General features: G+C 43.3%; 1 protein-coding gene across 1 annotated transcript in view; it reads left to right on the forward strand.

The window, feature by feature from the left end:
* The window catches only part of PHAX (phosphorylated adaptor for RNA export), a 74,452-nt gene that overhangs the window by 37,221 nt on the left and 19,521 nt on the right, over positions 1-17,710 (forward strand). The window contains exons 3-4 of the mRNA XM_069227241.1: positions 6,690-6,810; positions 17,069-17,152. Coding sequence (XP_069083342.1) covers positions 6,690-6,810; positions 17,069-17,152 — 205 coding nt within the window. The remainder of the gene's footprint in view (positions 1-6,689; positions 6,811-17,068; positions 17,153-17,710) is intronic.

The following is a 17,710-nucleotide window of genomic DNA, read 5'->3' on the forward strand; positions in this document are numbered from 1 at the left end:
GTTCAGAGGTAATCGAGTGTTTACCACTGCGAGAAGACTGTCTAGAAGTTACCAATCAACTTGGTGTTGATGCCGTGATCGGTGGAAGCCCCAGGTGCATGCAAATGCAAGGTTGATTAGCGTGACCTGACAGTGTTGGACAGAAAATGAAAATAAGGTTCCAGGTGCGCTGATATTGCAGAGGTTAACCTTAAGTCAGACTCGGAAGCCAACTCAACTGGGTAGCTTGTTGCGGTGTGCCTTCTTATGATTGTTTGGATTGCGGGCCCTTTTCAGTTGATTGCTCATGCATACTTGTATTAGCTGAAACATGTTAAGTAATCTCTTTGTAATGAGATCTGCGCATTCTATCACAGGAAGCAATGCTGTGTTGGCACGTATAGAAGTGGGGGGAGGGAGCGTCCTCTCTGTTTGACAGTAACTGCATTGTTCCCAAATCTTCTCCAGCCAGCAAGAAACCAGGGGTGCCAGGTGCAGCTATGTCTGGTCATAAAGAGCCTGTGCGGTCTCACATCAGCAGAAAGAAGGCAGAGTTGGCAAATGTCGAGCAGATTAGGACATGTTGGAGGATTTGGATATGCACATCTAGTTTAAGCTATGAGTTAAAGGACATTTTAAAATTCTTAAATTAAAAATCAAGCCTACTTTTGATTTAAATAGTACTCCATTTTGTTTTACCTTGAAAAGAAGGGGTGGGAAATGAAGACTGCCTTGCTTAGTTAGACATTTCAATCTACAGTCCCTGATCAGCTTTTGACTCCTTGAGCCATCTTACAGGCTAACTTGAGTAGACCAGCTCAAATTCTAAACTTCTTGGGTACGTGGAGCATATTGTTTTAGCATTAATTTACCTCTCAACTTTGAAGATTTCAGTGTTGAAAGCCTCAACCGTAAGGAAACCCTAGGCAAACTCTGTAACAATCAGGAAGTAATGACATTGACAAAAAAGAAGTCCGTGTGGAAGCAGACCCTTGTTTTTAAAATGTTGCCAGCGAACAAGAGCAGCAATCACTGAGGCGATAACTGCAGAGGCACTCTGTGGGGATAAGGGTGTCAGAGTGGGTCTCTAGAGGTTCCAAAGCAGAAAAGGCCTCACGGGGTACTATTTTGCAAGATTAGTACCTCGTAACAAAAGGTGATTTCTCTTTCTGAGAAGCACCCGCTGATTACCCAGCCAGAATCCCTTGCTCAGTAGTTTATATCACCACAGAAACGACCCTGTTCTTTAACAGACAGCAATGCTGGCTGTCTTCTACAATTGCAACAGTGCATCCTTAGAGTAAGTGTCAAGATTCTCTTCTGAAAGTTGTGCTGCTCTGCACCTTTTTGATGTTCTCAACTCAAGGACTTCTATTTCCAAAATATAACTGTATTGGGATTAAACATTTTTTTTTTAAAGTACAACTGTGTGTGTTTTTCTTTTGAAATAGGTAATACTGAGTTTTATTGTTATTTAAATGCTCCAGTCTCCTACATGTAAACTAGGATAGTTTAATAACTTTTAATGTCCTGCCATAGAGAAGTAGTGCTACACAATAATGTCTGAGTGTAGACCGCTATAGTCAGTATGGTAGACAAATCTCAATTGCTCCCCTTCACCCAGCCCCCGCGGAGAAAAAAAAAATCTAACTTCGGAAAACACCTTCACCAGGATTTGAGCCACTATGACTGCTGACTTGCTGAAGAACATATTTTCCCACTGTATCCCAGTATAATTATCACACTCCCTTTAATAGAATAACCATGAACAGAAGTTTCATGATGCCAGGCTTACTGTGTCCCCTGCATTGTGCACAAGGTAAACTTTAAAACCTGTGCTTTATTGGCGCTCACATTGGATCCTTCAGGAGAGCTTTATTCAATCTCTAAAGTCTCCTCTGATGAGATCTCCATCACTCCCTTCCAGCACATTGCTGTGAGTTTACCATGGCCTGAAGTCCTGATGGGGCCTTGCTCTAACTCTTTAACCATGAGAAGCAGGCGTTTGTCCACAGAAAGGTAGTGAAGCATTGTATAGGTGCGATGAGCTGCTGAATAGTGGGAGGAGGTTTCACAAACAGTGGTTCTCATTGGTTTCATCCACATCCAATGTCAGTCAGCAAAATTAAATTGCTGTCTGCAACAAATGCCATTAAACTAGGTAACATATATGACAAGATCACTTCATATTTCAATAGAAATAATTCTTAGCCAAAATGCTGTCATACGATGATCGGTGTCTAACACTCCGTTAACAACATCAATGTAATGTGCCCCATTGAAAGAAGAAAACCACAGCCTAAATGAGCTAAAATGTAGTGACTTTGGTACATACTCTGTGTGTTCTTAACACGAAATAAAGCAAAATAAATTGCAAGGACAATATTGAAATGTAGTTTGTTATTAGAAATGTTGACAGCATTTCAACCCATAACATCATACAGGATCTCATCAGGACAGAAATCATGAAGTGAGATTTCTGAAACATCATTAAAATATGTATATGCTCTTTTTTGCTATATATTTTGCTCTATAATCTGAAAGCAACAATTACAAGAAACCATGCCCTAAAACCTAAACGAGTTTTAAACCAAATGTTGCTTCGTTGGGTGACGTTTAGCCTAAGCCATACTCCACATTGCTCACTGCAGAAAGAGGCAGAGGTTGATATCTGATTATGCCATTGTACTTAGGAATGGAAATGAGTTGGCATCAGGGTGTCAAGTTATTCTTTGACAGTCCCTGTTGCGAAGAATCTGGTTGTCAAGCACTACTCTTTAAACTGCCGCTGTGCTGTGCTTGTGTCCAAGATGAGGCCAGAAAAGCTGCTTGTTTCAACTTCTTATTCCGTGTTGCATACGCCTCAACTCACCATATGGTGCACTAAAGGTGGCGAAGCCATCTCTGGGGAGAAAAAGATTTTAGTGGCTGCAATATACATCATGAAATGTTAAAACCTGGGATCAATACCAGCTTCCTTCTTTAACAAATTGTGTGATCCTGAACTCTACAGTAGCCCGTTAAGCAGACTACAGTCATAGGAAATACCATAGGGATCATTAGAACTGTCCAAAGCACTGAAAACCGTAAACTGTGCATCCGTTTCGCACCTAATTATCCTCCACACTGCTACATACTGCCTCCCATAACATGATAACCGCACTTCTATGTTCGTCACGCATGACACAGAAACACTTTCCACATAGGATCACAATAGAGAATCACACACCCTGCATGATGTAGCTTGCTGACTATGTAGTTTAGCACTCCAATGCCTCACATAGGATTAGTAAGTGCTACTAATGCTGCAATGTAATACAATTAATTACATTGTGCCTCCCTTTTCTTCATTATTACACTGCAACACCTTGAAATGCACAAGATCATAGTGTGCACTGTATAGAAATTTCTCCTGTTAAACTATAAAGATGCCCCAATGTAGTCATAACTACCTAGGCCTCATAGATAGTGAACATGACAAATGACTTATATTTTGGTCGTCTGGGATGGAGGGAGTCCATGATTTTTTTTAAACTACTGTCATGCCTAAATATGCCTCTTAATGCAGTGATATATTCTGTTGATATGAGATGAAACCCCTTCTGCATGTTGGAGAAATCACTTTCATAATTTAAAAGATCATACTTTTGTATACATGGCATTGGTTTCATCATTTGTAGTATTTAACTTTAAATGAAAAAGCATTGCCATGACTGCTTGTGCAAGGGGTCATAGAGATGAGTCTGGCCTTTGTTCAGCTCTTCCTATTAATTTTATAATAATGACAGTTCCAAGAGAATAGTGTCAGCTAAAGCACCATGAGCAGTTTGCCATGTAGTGTGTTGCAATACCATGCAGTGAGCTACAGCAAAATGTGTGGAGTGCCACAGAGTGAACTATGATACCATGTACAACATGTTATGGAGTTAGCTAGGAGGCAGCAGGCGCGCTTTCTGTTGGGTAGTCCAATAATGCCTCTGAGTTTCAGCAACATCCCCTGCTTCGTCCCTCCCTGCTCTAACTGAGCTCAGCTAAGCCAATCTGAGCAAATGGTTTGAGTGAGCGCGAGTAAGCAACAGAGAAGGCCTGAAAATACACACAGAAAAATACAAGGTAAAAAATGGCCGGCCACAAGGTACTCTATGGATGTCAGCAAGCTACTGGTAACTTTCGATGGGTTGGAGACTCCTGTTTATGTAGTTTAGAGACTTAGGGGGTCATTCTGACCCCTGCGGGCGGCAGAAGCCGCCCGCCTGGCGGGAACCGCCACAAGACTGTACCGCGGTCAAAAGACCGCGGCGGTCATTCTGACTTTCCCGCTGGGCTGGCGGGCGACCGCCAAAAGGCCGCCCACCCGCCCAGCGGGAAAGCCCCAGCAACGAGGATGCCGGCTCCGAATGGACCCGGCGGAGTTGCTGGTGCGCGACGGGTGCAGTTGCACCCGTCACGATTTTCAGTGTCTGCTAAGCAGACACTGAAAATCTCAATGGGGCCCTGTTAGGGGGCCCCTGCAGTGCCCATGCCAGTGGCATGGGCACTGCAGGGGCCCCACAACACCCGTTCCCGCCATCCTGTTTCTGGTGGTGAAAACCGCCAGAAACAGGATGGCGGGAAGGGGGTCGGAATCCCCATGGCGGCACTGCTTGCAGCGCCGCCGTGTAGGATTCCCTGGGGCCGCGGGAAACCGCTGGTTTCCCTTTTCTGACCGCGGCTGTACCGCCGCGGTCAGAATGGCCCCAGAAGCACCGCCAGCCAGTCCATGACCGCCAGGGTCAGAATGACCCCCTTATTCTTTAGTATTGGTAGAGAAGAACATCAGTCTTATTGCGGGGGGCATCCCATGGCTTCCTGAGGGAACAAATCCAAACAAGCTGTAGCCCCCTGATGCAGTCAATAGTTTACTAACCTAACCAGTTCATTGAGAGATGAACATTCATGCAGCTGCTCAGGAGTGAGGAAGCTGCCACCAGTAAAAAGCTGATCCAGCTTCTGCAAAGTCTGATCACACAGTGTGAGGTGCACTGTCCCTTCCATCATCGCTTGATAGGTACATTTATCAGTGATGGGTATTTTTGGGGAGAATGCCAGCGTCTTACCTGCTCCCTTGACCACTGACCACATTGCCCAATATGTGCACCTGCCAGTCTTTGTGAACTTACTGGCTTTTGGCAGCATAGCAGCAAGAGTGCTTCACAGTGTCCTTGTCTCAACCTGGTCACCCACTATGGGTAAATGTGGCGCAGTGCTTTGTGAGTCAATCCAGCATATGTCCCAGTGTGACTGTGCAGCTAGAAAGTTCTTTCAAAATTAGGCATTTCATAGCTGCCTGCCTCGTGTGGCTTGTTCAACCTCTCCATCCTAGGAAAGAATTCACCAGTTAATCTATCTGTTGTCAAAAATATAACTGTTGCACATTTAATTTCAGCTACTGATGTTGGCTGAAGCATATTTATTCTCGTATACCACCCTCTACCCAAACCAGTGTGATATGTTCCTCCTTGGTCGCTGTTAAAGTATGATGATGTTTGGAGGTATACAAGTCTGTATAATAAGCTAAGAAATTCAGCAAAACATCACCATTGCCGATTTATATTTCTCCTGAGATGTATAACTGTACATGGCTGAGCTATCCTCAAGAGCCGGGATAGTTTTGCAGGGTCTCTCAACCTCAAATACACATGAACCTGTGTGTTTTTACCCAAGTAATTTATTTCCCGCTCAGCACTCTTTAAATTGGAAATGTATGTCCTTGAGCTTTTTAAGGGAAAATGTGCTATAAGTAGCTTCACAACTAAGTTTGGCGGTAGAAGTGCCTTTTCATTTCTTTTAAACTGGGCATGAATACATTTATGGAGGAGACAGCCTGCATTTATATATTTTTTAAATCCTGTATTCCAACAGCAAAGTCTGACTTGAAAACGTGGTCACCCAGGGCCCTTGATGTAAAGCACTAAACGCATTGATGTTGAAAATGATCAGGGAGCTTTACAGTTAAGAGCATGTGAGAATGATCAGACAAGGAAGTTACTCAAGGGTCTGCACCTGTGACAGTATCTCTCGGAATATTAGCCAGAAATCTTTGCATGGGATCTTTTCGTGTGCTATGGAATAGAATGGGTAGGCCATTGCCACCTCTCTAATCTCTCGCCTTACATCCCATCCGTGGCAATAATCTGGCTTACTTTAGGATTGAGTTAAACTCCTTTGGAGGGGTTTAATATTGTATGCCAAGAGGCCTCCTGTAGAATTCAACAACGTCGGAAAAGCCAACTTTTTTTGCCAGCATGTGCTGTGCTTAGTAAGATTTGTTTTTTAGCCCAGAGTTAAAATGTATAAACAAACTAAAAGATATAGATTGTAATACGTTGTTGATTTAAAAGCCATTTCTCTCTGAATGCGCCTTAATGGCTACCCCTTAGTAGCCATGAATAAATACAGATGGAGAGACAGAAAAGCTGGATAGTGCAACTTCATTGGGGGTTATGGTGAAAGAGGTAAAAGGTAATTGGAAAACAATGAGTGGATGGACATGACAGACATTTAAAAGCATGCTAAATCACTAATTAAAACATGGCAATAAAACTTAAATTTGTTTTTATTTCTTTATTTACTTATTTTAAGTGCTTAGAGAATCCTTTGTTGGGTGAAGAAGAGTACCTTGAACCATGTTTTTAGTGCTGCAGTAACGTGGCATTTATTTTCTTCATTAGCCTTAGAGAACCAAAGAAGGATTTAATATCCAAGGTAGTTCAGACCGTTGGAAAGAAAAAATCAATCGAACTCCTGATGGAAACAGCAGAAGTGGAGGAAAACGGAGGGCTCTTTGTAATGGTAAGGAATTTCTGTGGTAATGTTTTCTGATGAAATCTGTGGTACTTGCAGTTAAGATACCTTTGGGAAATTGGAGCTACCATATATGGTTAAGGTAAATTTGCTCTCTGGTTAATTTAATTTGTGTCCTGTGCACAATAATCTGAACAGAAGTCGCATATATCGGAGGAATGCAACATAAAGCCTTTTGAAGGTCTTCAGTACCCACACCCATCTACACAAGCTTACTCAAAGTTTAGTTGAAGGAGAGAAAGCACGTTCACGAAAAAGCAGTTTAAGGCTCTTCTTCCAAGTCAGCTGAGCACCAGTAGTGTAGAATGTGCTTCTCTAAACAGAACATTGATGTTTTTCTGCGAGGTAAAGTTGTCCTCCCAAGCCCCTTGTGTCACCTGATACAAGTGGATGTACAGTCAGGGCTTAGCTCAAAGAAGCCTCTGTAAAGTGCAACCAAATTACAACAAAGGCACGACTGACAGCCAAAGTTGTGTGTGTGTTTTTTTTAAGTTTATTATGTCGAATTGACTATATAAATAAGGATATTAACAGTAAAAACAAAGGTCAAATAATAATGAAGATAGGCTGTATGTTTCTATGTCACAGTATTGACTACTCATATAGAGTACTTTGGCTATGCGTGGTTCCCAAACACTAAACAATCCCAAAGACTAGAAAACGCCTGAAAATGGGAAATGCTAAATCTCTGTGATACTATCAAATTGTTGTATGGTTTAAGCAGTTTTTTTCAACATGCCTTTTTGGCAGTTGTTACCCAGTCACGAACAGAGTACTGAAAAATGGAGGATTGTAATCATTTTCCCAAATTCTACTTACCTTGTTATGTTTCTAATAATAATGTATTTATTACATTATGTACAACAAAAAAATGGTTGAAATAAACAGTGTAACACTAACTTTGCAGATGGCCAAATTGTGTTCCACAGTTCATTCAAATGGAGTAATGTCTAGGAAATCAAAACTATTTCGTGGGTTAAGTGTAAGTGGTGTTTGTCCCAAAAGATGTGGAGATATTGCAAACTAGAGGTCCTAGCTACATCTTTAATGCCCCTCTAGAAAACAAACCTCCAAGCCCTGGCCATCTTCACTAATGTTGGCGGTGGTGAAGGGAGCGGAAAAACAATTAGAGCTGAAGGAAAATCTAAATAGCAACGAGGGACAAAGCAAGGGTAATTTCACCTCACTATTTGTGCCTACACAGTCAGTACCATCCACTTGTGTCCTTAACGTATGCTTGCGGAGATGGGTATTACAATTATTAGATCATTTCTTCAAAAGCACAACCGAAAGACCGGTACACCGACATTTTCTGTCACGATGAGGAGGACATGGACACATTAGAAAATATGGGAATTAAAGAAGTTTGACTACAACTGTCCCTCCCGGTTGTTTCTGTCTTAGGAGTCTGTTGTTCAAGGTAGTGATAAAAAGAAAAGTATCAGTATCACTTGTCCATGGAAAGGAATGAATAGGGTTCTTTAAGTTTCACTCAAAAAGCCCCAAAAAAAGAAAATTAATTTGTAGGCTAGTAGTGAATCGTACATAGATGAAGGACTTTTTTTTTTCAAAGCTCCAGTCGATTGGTTCTGTCAGTTAGGGCTAGAGGTCCTGAGTTCTGGACCTTACCAAAGCTCCATTCCTGCATTTTAGAGGTCATTTTCTACGTTTATTACCATTGATGCCACTTGTAATGAGTAAAAGCATATTTGTGTAGCTTAAGCATTGTCCATGTTACAAAACCCCACCGGAGCCATGCCATTTTAACTCCTCTTTTTCAAAGAGTGGATCACTTGAAAGGCTCCTACCAATCTGCCCCTGTGTAAAGGGTGTGGTTTAACTTTTCGTTTTGAACTGGTAAACCTTTTACAGAACAAATATTTCTCTGACTAGGCAACTAACTGGCTTGTCCCCTTCAGAGATGTAGTCTTAGCTGGTTGTAGTTTGGCAACTCTTATAGCACATTTCTGGCGGGATGTAGAATTCCCTTCAACCCCCTGTGTAGTTTTCTGTACTATGGGATAGTTAACAGGAAAAAAATGTCTAGAAGGTGGGGCTTTTAATTTATGCGGATGGTTGAGTGGAATCCTTGGGCTTGGAGGTCCCTCAGAAGAGTTCTTTTTGGACTGGGAGAAACAAGTTTGAAATTTCCTTTCACATATCCAGTATGATTTATCAATAATGCCCTTCCTTTTCTTGATCGTTTAAATGGATGAATTCTAGGCTCTGTGTTTACCGACGCAGGTGCCAATGGGTGTGTTCTTTTTCCCCATAAGCTCCGCCTTTTTAAATACTGACTTGGGGCGATAAGATGTTTATATTCCCCTCCCTAATTAAAGAGGCAATGGGGTTGCTATTTGAGTGGAGTTGACAGTAACTGGCTCAAAATCAGAAGTTACTTTATTAGTCAACTCACACTTGTTTTGTATCTTCTAATAGGTCAATTTGTCTAGCTTCTTGTGTATTTACTAAAACCAAAGCTCAAAGCATGTGCCCATAGGTTGTCTGTTTCTGCTTACTGAAAATGTAAGAAGGATAGCTTGGTTACTTTTTCCTGTTTAGTTTTTCTATTACCAGTTGAACTAGAGAGGTCAGGTACTTCCTCTCTCTTTACAGTTAAAGATAGATCCTGATTAGGCAGGTAACGTAGGTTGTATGATGAAGTTTATTTGAAGAATAAAGTCTTAGTTACAGGTGTCGTCTCAATGCTTTATCAACACCCCACCAGGAGCAGCATTTTTCTGCGCAGCCCACTCTCTCCAAATTTTCTCTAGACATACCTAAACATTCTGACATCACACACGCCCTGGCTGATGGGCAGGTATCAGGGAAACTAGGGAGAGGGAATGCATTATACCTAAATTAGGATGAAACAGATCCCCCCCCCCCCCCTTATAAATAACAAAAATACATAATGGGTATCTTTGCTCACCTCCAATCTCCAGCAGGTGGTTCAGTTCATCAGGAAAGAAGTGAGGAGCCACACTGGCCCACAAGGCCCCAGATATATAGAGGCAGTAGCAGCCAAGGAGCTTCAAAGCATCAGTTAGATGGCAGTATGGACACTTTTTTTATTCAGGCAATAAGTTTGCTTCTCATAGATTTAGTAATTTACCTTCTAAGACCAATGCATTTTTACTTATAATTATATAAGATGATGTAAAATGTCCAAACCTCACTACTGTTATTCCTAAGGGATCTGTGGAAAATGGGTGCCTGACATCAAATCCCTGATGGTGTAGCAGCAAATGGAAATAAAAAAGAAAAAGGAGACCAGCTCCATGCCACAAGAGAAAGCTGTTAAGACTGGGAATTGCACCACAACACAGTTGTTTTCCATCGTTCAACTGTGGACCATACCTTTAGTAACGCATTAAAAAGCAAAATGCCAAGGTTTCACTTCTAAATATCCCCGGAGCAGGGGGTGTCCTTTCGATCACCTAAAACGGAATGTCAGTGCACCTTTCTACCCCATCCCCCTCCTACCATGACAGATAGCGAAACAGGAATCCTCCTAATTGGCTAATGGACCACTTACGTGACACCACTGTACCAAGATTTACTACATATATCGACCTAGTGTTGCGTGTCTCTGGAAGCTATAGTGTGGATTAGCTTCATGAGTGCAGACAAAGTCCGCCATAATCCAAGATGGCTCAATTAGTTTAGCTCCTGAGGCCTTAGAATTCGGCCAGTTAAAATGTGTCTCGGCATGGCTTTATGCTATTGGGTCAGTCCTGAAAATGTTTAGCTAACACAGTTAATTTAAGGATATGAAATGCTCCTGGTGCCAGTTCCCCAGCAGTACGCATGAAGTACTGTGGTATGTTTGTCTACTCTCTTGAGGTTTTCAATACTATGCTGGCGGAGTTCCCCTAGCAGCAGTCTCTTGTTTTGTTCATATTTTCTTTAAGAGAGCCAGTTCGACTTCGGGGAATACTTTTTTACTCATGTGAACCTACCAAATGTACCAGTGTTGGAGAACAATATGTTCGGTGGCATTTGTAGCTGCAGATACACATGTTGTGCATAGTCCGCCGTCTGGTGTTGGGTCGGAGTGTTACAAGTTGTTTTTCTTCGAAGAAGTCTTTTCGAGTCACGAGACCGAGGGACTCCTCCTTTGTTCCATTGCGCATGGCCGTCGACTCCATGTTAGATTGTTTTTTTTCCGCCATCGGGTTCGGACGTGTTCCTTTTCGCTCCGGGTTTCGGGACGGAAAGATAGTCATAACTTCGGAAAACTACGTCGGTATTGTTTAGTTCGGTATCGGGTTAGAATAGAATCGACACCGAATCGTGAAGAGCTCCGGTAGCCCTTCGGGGTAATTTCGATCCCCCGTCGGGGCCTGGTCGGCCGACCGCGTGTAAGATCGACACTGATGGAACGGACCCCGTTCCGATTCTGTCCTAAATGCCACAATAAATTTCCATATACAGACCAACATTTGGTCTGTAACTTGTGCCTGTCGCCCGAGCACAAGGAAGAGCCGTGTGAGGCCTGTCGTGTGTTTCGGTCCCGAAAAACGCTCCGTGACCGGCGAGCTAGAAGATTACAGATGGCGGCCACGCCGACAGGACAACGAGGGTTCGAGGAACAAGGAGAAGAAGAGGAAGCCTTCTCCATTCATGAATCGGACTCGGACGAATTCGACGTCGAAGAAACCATGAGTAAGACGTCGAAGCAAGCACCACACAAGAAAACAGACAAGGCCCAGGGGATGCCACTGCCAACAGGCCATGGCTCAACCCATAAAGTAGGTGACCGACCATCGGCACCGAAAAAGGCCGAACCGGTGCCGAGATCGTCCAACTCGGGTCGAGACACAGGCACGCAGCAATCTCGGGACCGAGACACTGCTGCCGAAAAAGATCGACGCCGAGACAGCGGAACCGAAGCTGCTCGACGCAGAGACAGCAGCACCGAGGAGGATTGACGCCGAGAAGGCTCGACTCCGAAAAAGAGGAAATTCTCCTCGGAGCCGAAAACAAGCAAAGACACAGTTTCGGTGCCAAAACGACCGGCAACCGAACCGACTGCCAGCTCGTATTCAGAGGAACAATCCCTGTCCTCTCAAATGCGCAAGCACAGATTTGAGGAAGAGTTGCAGACCACTGACGTGGACCACACACAAAAGCGGATCTTCATACAAAGTGGGACAGGGAAAATCAGCACCCTTCCCCCAATCAGGAGAAAAAGGAGACTCGAGTTCCAAACACAGGAACAAACACCACAAACAAAAGTGGTTAAAAAGGTAACCCCGCCACCCTCTCCTCCACCTGTAACTCATGTATCACCGGCACAGACTCCGTCACATTCACCGGCTCATACCACCATGAGCCAAGATGACCAAGACGCTTGGGGCCTATACGACGCCCCAGTATCAGACAATAGTCCTGAGTCGTACCCTACCAAACCCTCACCACCTGAGGACAGCACAGCGTATGCACAGGTGGTAGCTAGGGCAGCAGAGTTCCATAACGTGTCGTTACACGCAGAACCTGTCGAGGATGACTTCCTTTTCAACACCCTCTCTTCCACCCATAGCACCTACCAAAGCCTGCCTATGCTTCCAGGAATGCTAAGGCACGCAAAGCAGATCTTCAAAGAACCTGTCAAGAGTAGAGCGATAACTGCAAGGGTGGAGAAAAAATATAAAGCACCGCCCACGGACCCTACTTTTATCACCTCACAGCTGCCACCAGATTCAGTCGTAGTAGGGGCAGCTCGCAAAAGAGCCAACTCGCACACATCAGGCAAGGCACCACCTCCGGATAAGGAGAGCCGCAAGTTCGACGCGGCTGGGAAAAGGGTTGCAGTACAAGCTGCAAACCAGTGGCGCATCGCCAACTCTCAGGCGCTCCTAGCGCGATATGATAGAGCCCATTGGGACGAGATGCAGCATCTCATCGAGCATCTACCCAAGGAATTTCAGAAACGGGCAAAACAATTGGTTGAGGAGGGACAAAACATCTCCAATAACCAAATACGCTCCTCTATGGACGCAGCGGACACAGCTGCAAGAACAATAAATACCGCAGTAACCATAAGAAGGCACGCATGGTTGCGCACATCTGGCTTTAAACCAGAAATACAGCAAGCGGTGCTCAATATGCCGTTCAATGAACAACAATTGTTTGGACCCGAAGTCGACACGGCAATTGAGAAATTGAAAAAGGACACTGACACAGCCGAGGCCATGGGCGCACTCTATTCCCCGCAGGGCAGAGGCACTTTCGGCACCTTCCGCAAAACAACCTTCAGAGGGGGGTTTCGGGGTCAAGCCACACAAGCCAGCACCTCACAATCAACACCGGCTACATACCAGGGACAGTACCAAAGGGGAGGCTTTCGGGGCCAGTACAGAGGAGGACAATTCCCTAGAAACCGGGGGAAATTTCAAAGTCCAAAAACCCCTCCAACCAAACAGTGACTTACAAGTCACTCAACCCAGAGGGGGGAAGACTAAGTCAGTTTTACAAATCTTGGGAGGAGATAACAACAGACACTTGGGTCTTAGCAATTATCCGACATGGTTATTGCATAGAATTTCTCCAACTCCCTCCAGATGTCCCACCAAAAACACGGAATATGTCAAAACAACATCTAGACCTTCTAAAACTAGAAGTTCAAGCATTACTGCAAAAGGACGCAATAGAATTGGTACCATGTACACAAAAAAACACTGGAGTTTACTCACTGTACTTTCTAATACCAAAAAAGGACGAAACACTGAGACCAATCCTAGATCTCAGAACACTAAACACCTACATCAAATCAGACCACTTTCACATGGTCACGCTACAAGACGTGCTACCACTGCTAAAGCAACAAGACTACATGACAACCTTAGATCTAAAGGACGCGTATTTCCACATACCGATACATCCCTCGCACAGGAAATACCTAAGGTTCGTATTCAAAGGAATACATTACCAATTCAAAGTGTTGCCGTTCGGTATAACAACCGAACCAAGAGTATTTACAAAATGCCTGGCAGTAGTAGCTGCACACATCAGAAGGCAGCAAATACACGTATTCTCGTACCTAGACGATTGGCTAATCAAAACCAACTCCCTAACAAAGTGTTCACACCACACGGATTATGTCATACAAACCCTCTACAAACTCGGTTTCTCCATCAACTATACAAAATCTCACATTCTGCCGTGCAAAACACAGCAATACTTAGGAGCAATAATCAACACAACAAAGGGAATAGCCACTCCAAGTCCACAAAGGGTTCAACATTTTCACAAGGTTATACAAGCCATGTATCCAACACAAAAAATACAGGCAAAGATGGTATTAAAACTCCTAGGCATGATGTCCTCATGCATAGCCATTGTCCCAAACGCAAGACTGCACATGAGGCCCTTACAACAGTGCCTAGCATCACAATGGTCACATGCACAGGGTCACCTTCTAGATCTGGTGTTGATAGACCGCCAAACATACATCTCGCTTCTATGGTGGAACAGTATAAATTTAAACAAAGGGCGGCCTTTCCAAGACCCAGTGCCACAATACGTGATAACAACAGATGCTTCCATGACAGGGTGGGGAGCACACCTCAGTCAACACACCATCCAAGGACAATGGGACGTACATCAAACAAAGCTGCATATAAATCACCTCGAATTGTTAGCAGTATTTCTAGCGTTGAAAGCATTTCAACCCATCATAACCCACAAATACATTCTTGTCAAAACAGACAACATGACAACAATGTATTATCTAAACAAACAAGGGGGAACACACTCGACACAGCTGTGCCTCCTTGCACAAAAGATATGGCAATGGGCAATTCACAACCACATTCGCCTAATAGCACAATTTATCCCAGGGATCCAAAATCAACTAGCAGACAATCTCTCTCGGGATCACCAACAGGTCCACGAATGGGAGATTCACCCCCACATTCTAAACACTTACTTCAAGATTTGGGATCCAGGTACCAACACAGGCAGTCTCAAGGCAATGCTCTATGGATGAACTGGTCAGGGATATTTGCGTACGCTTTTCCCCCTCTCCCTCTCCTTCCATATCTAGTAAACAAATTGAGTCAAAACAAACTCAAACTCATACTAGTAGCACCAACATGGGCAAGACAACCTTGGTACACAACACTACTAGACCTGTCAGTAGTACCCCATGTCAAGTTACCCAACAGGCCAGATCTGTTAACACAACACAAACAACAGATCAGGCATCCAAACCCAGCATCTCTGAATCTAGCAATCTGGTTCCTGAGATCCTAGAATTCGGACATTTAAACCTCACCCAAGAATGTATGGAAGTCATAAAACAAGCTAGAAGACCATCCACTAGACACTGCTACGCAAGCAAATGGAAAAGATTTGTTTGCTACTGCCATAATAAGCAAGTTCACCCATTACATGCATCTCCAAAGGATATAGTGGGATACTTACTACATTTACAAAAATCAAATCTAGCCTTCTCTTCCATAAAAATACACCTCGCAGCAATATCTGCATACCTGCAGATTACCCATTCAACTTCACTATTTAGGATACCTGTCATTAAAGCGTTTATGGAAGGCCTAAAAAGAATTATACCACCAAGAACACCACCTGTTCCTTCATGGAACCTCAACATCGTCTTAACAAGACTCATGGGCCCACCTTTTGAACCCATGCACTCTTGCGAAATGCAATTCTTAACGTGGAAAGTTGCATTTCTCATTGCCATCACATCTCTAAGAAGAGTAAGTGAAATTCAGGCGTTTACTATACAAGAACCTTTTATTCAAATACACAAAAATAAGGTAGTCCTAAGAACCAATCCTAAATTTTTACCAAAAGTTATTTCACCGTTCCACTTAAATCAAACGGTAGAACTACCAGTGTTCTTCCCACAGCCAGACTCAGTAGCTGAAAGGGCACTACATACATTAGACATCAGAAGAGCCATAATGTACTACATTGACAGAACAAAAGAAATTAGGAAAACAAAACAACTGTTTATTGCATTTCAAAAACCTCATACAGGAAACCCAATATCAAAACAGGGTATAGGCAGATGGATAGTTAAGTGCATCCACACCTGCTACCTCAAAGCAAAGAGAGAGCTGCCCATTACACCAAGGGCACATTCAACCAGAAAGAAAGGCGCTACCATGGCCTTCCTAGGAAACATTCCAATGAACGAGATATGTAAGGCAGCCACATGGTCTACGCCTCACACATTTACTAAGCACTACTGTGTAGACGTGCTATCCGCACAACAAGCCACAGTAGGTCAAGCCGTACTAAGAACTTTATTTCGGACTACTTCCACTCCTACAGGCTGAGCCACCGCTTTTGGGGAGATAACTGCTTACTAGTCTATGCACAACATGTGTATCTGCAGCTACACATGCCACCGAACTGAAAATGTCACTTACCCAGTGTACATCTGTTCGTGGCATTAGTCGCTGCAGATTCACATGTGCCCACCCGCCTCCCCGGGAGCCTGTAGCCGTTTGGAAGTTATCTTCAACATTTGTATATTTGTAAATATATTACTTAAACCTTATTTGGTACATACTTATTCATTCCATTGCATGGGCACTATTACTAACATACACAACTCCTACCTCACCCTCTGCGGGGAAAACAATCTAACATGGAGTCGACGCCCATGCGCAATGGAACAAAGGAGGAGGAGTCCCTCGGTCTCGTGACTCGAAAAGACTTCTTCGAAGAAAAAAAACTTGTAACACTCCGACCCAACACCAGACGGCGGACTATGCACAACATGTAAATCTGCAGCGACTAATGCCACGAACAGATGTACACTGGGTAAGTGACATTTTCATTCTGTTTACATTCTTTGTTCTGACTCTTTAGCTGCTGCTTTATAAGCCCACCCCGTTCCTTCAGACAAATCCACCCATCATTCCTCTGTATCTAAGGATGGGTAAGAAGAAAAAAAAAGAACCGGGGAAAGAGGACCATGTATTCCGCACTCATGCGTCTGATCCCCAAAATTGTTACTTTTACTATGGAAGTATGCTTTTTTGTCCTCCTGGAGATTCTGTCTGTCAAAGATCAGTGAGTAGAGATTGACATGTATTAATCAATGTCCTAGATCATCAGGCCCTTATGCCTGATGAATGTCACTCTCATATTGAATATGTTGGTTGGTGTGTAGATGAATTTATTTCCATTAATCGTAATATATGTGAGATTGTAAGAAATTGTTGTTACGACAGATTTTTACTTTCCAGGTTTTTTTGTTTCACAGAACGGCAGTAGAAGAAGAACTCCAGGTGGCGTGTACCTCAACCTGTTAAAAAATACACCCAGTGTCACAGTAGACCAAATCAAGGTAAATATTAAAAGCTACACTTAACTGAAGCCTTTTGTTCTTCGATGAAGTGAAATCTTGCTGTTTTGCTTGCCTAGAGCAAAGCTGAGTTAATATATGGTCATTTTTATTGTATTCAGGGAAATAGAAAGTTGCTTAAAGACAAATTTATTTAGAACACAAACAGTGGCAGACAGAAAATGAGATGAAAACATCCATTCAAATACACATAAAAAAGACCCATTCGTCCTAATTCTCTTTACGGCATCTTCTCCAAAGCCACCTGACAACGTTTCTCAAACCAAACTCAAGCTAAAAGCAGAATGTAAGAATAATGTGCACATAACACTACGTCCAGGTTATGATATTCTAAGCTTCACTCCTCTCTGATAATGTGGGTGTACCACAGAGTCCACGCACAAAGAGCACAAGCAAAATCAGTAGCTTTGGGGTATAACAAGAAGTCTCTGGATGCTCCTAGCCATGCACTCAGCCATCCAGATACACTCAAGAACTAATTAATCATCTATGTAGTCATTCATCTTTGTCTGACTTATAACTTGGTGTCAAGATTGTTCC

The sequence above is a fragment of the Pleurodeles waltl genome, chromosome 1_1, assembly GCF_031143425.1.
Source record: "Pleurodeles waltl isolate 20211129_DDA chromosome 1_1, aPleWal1.hap1.20221129, whole genome shotgun sequence".
NCBI classification, from domain to species: Eukaryota; Metazoa; Chordata; class Amphibia; order Caudata; family Salamandridae; genus Pleurodeles; species Pleurodeles waltl.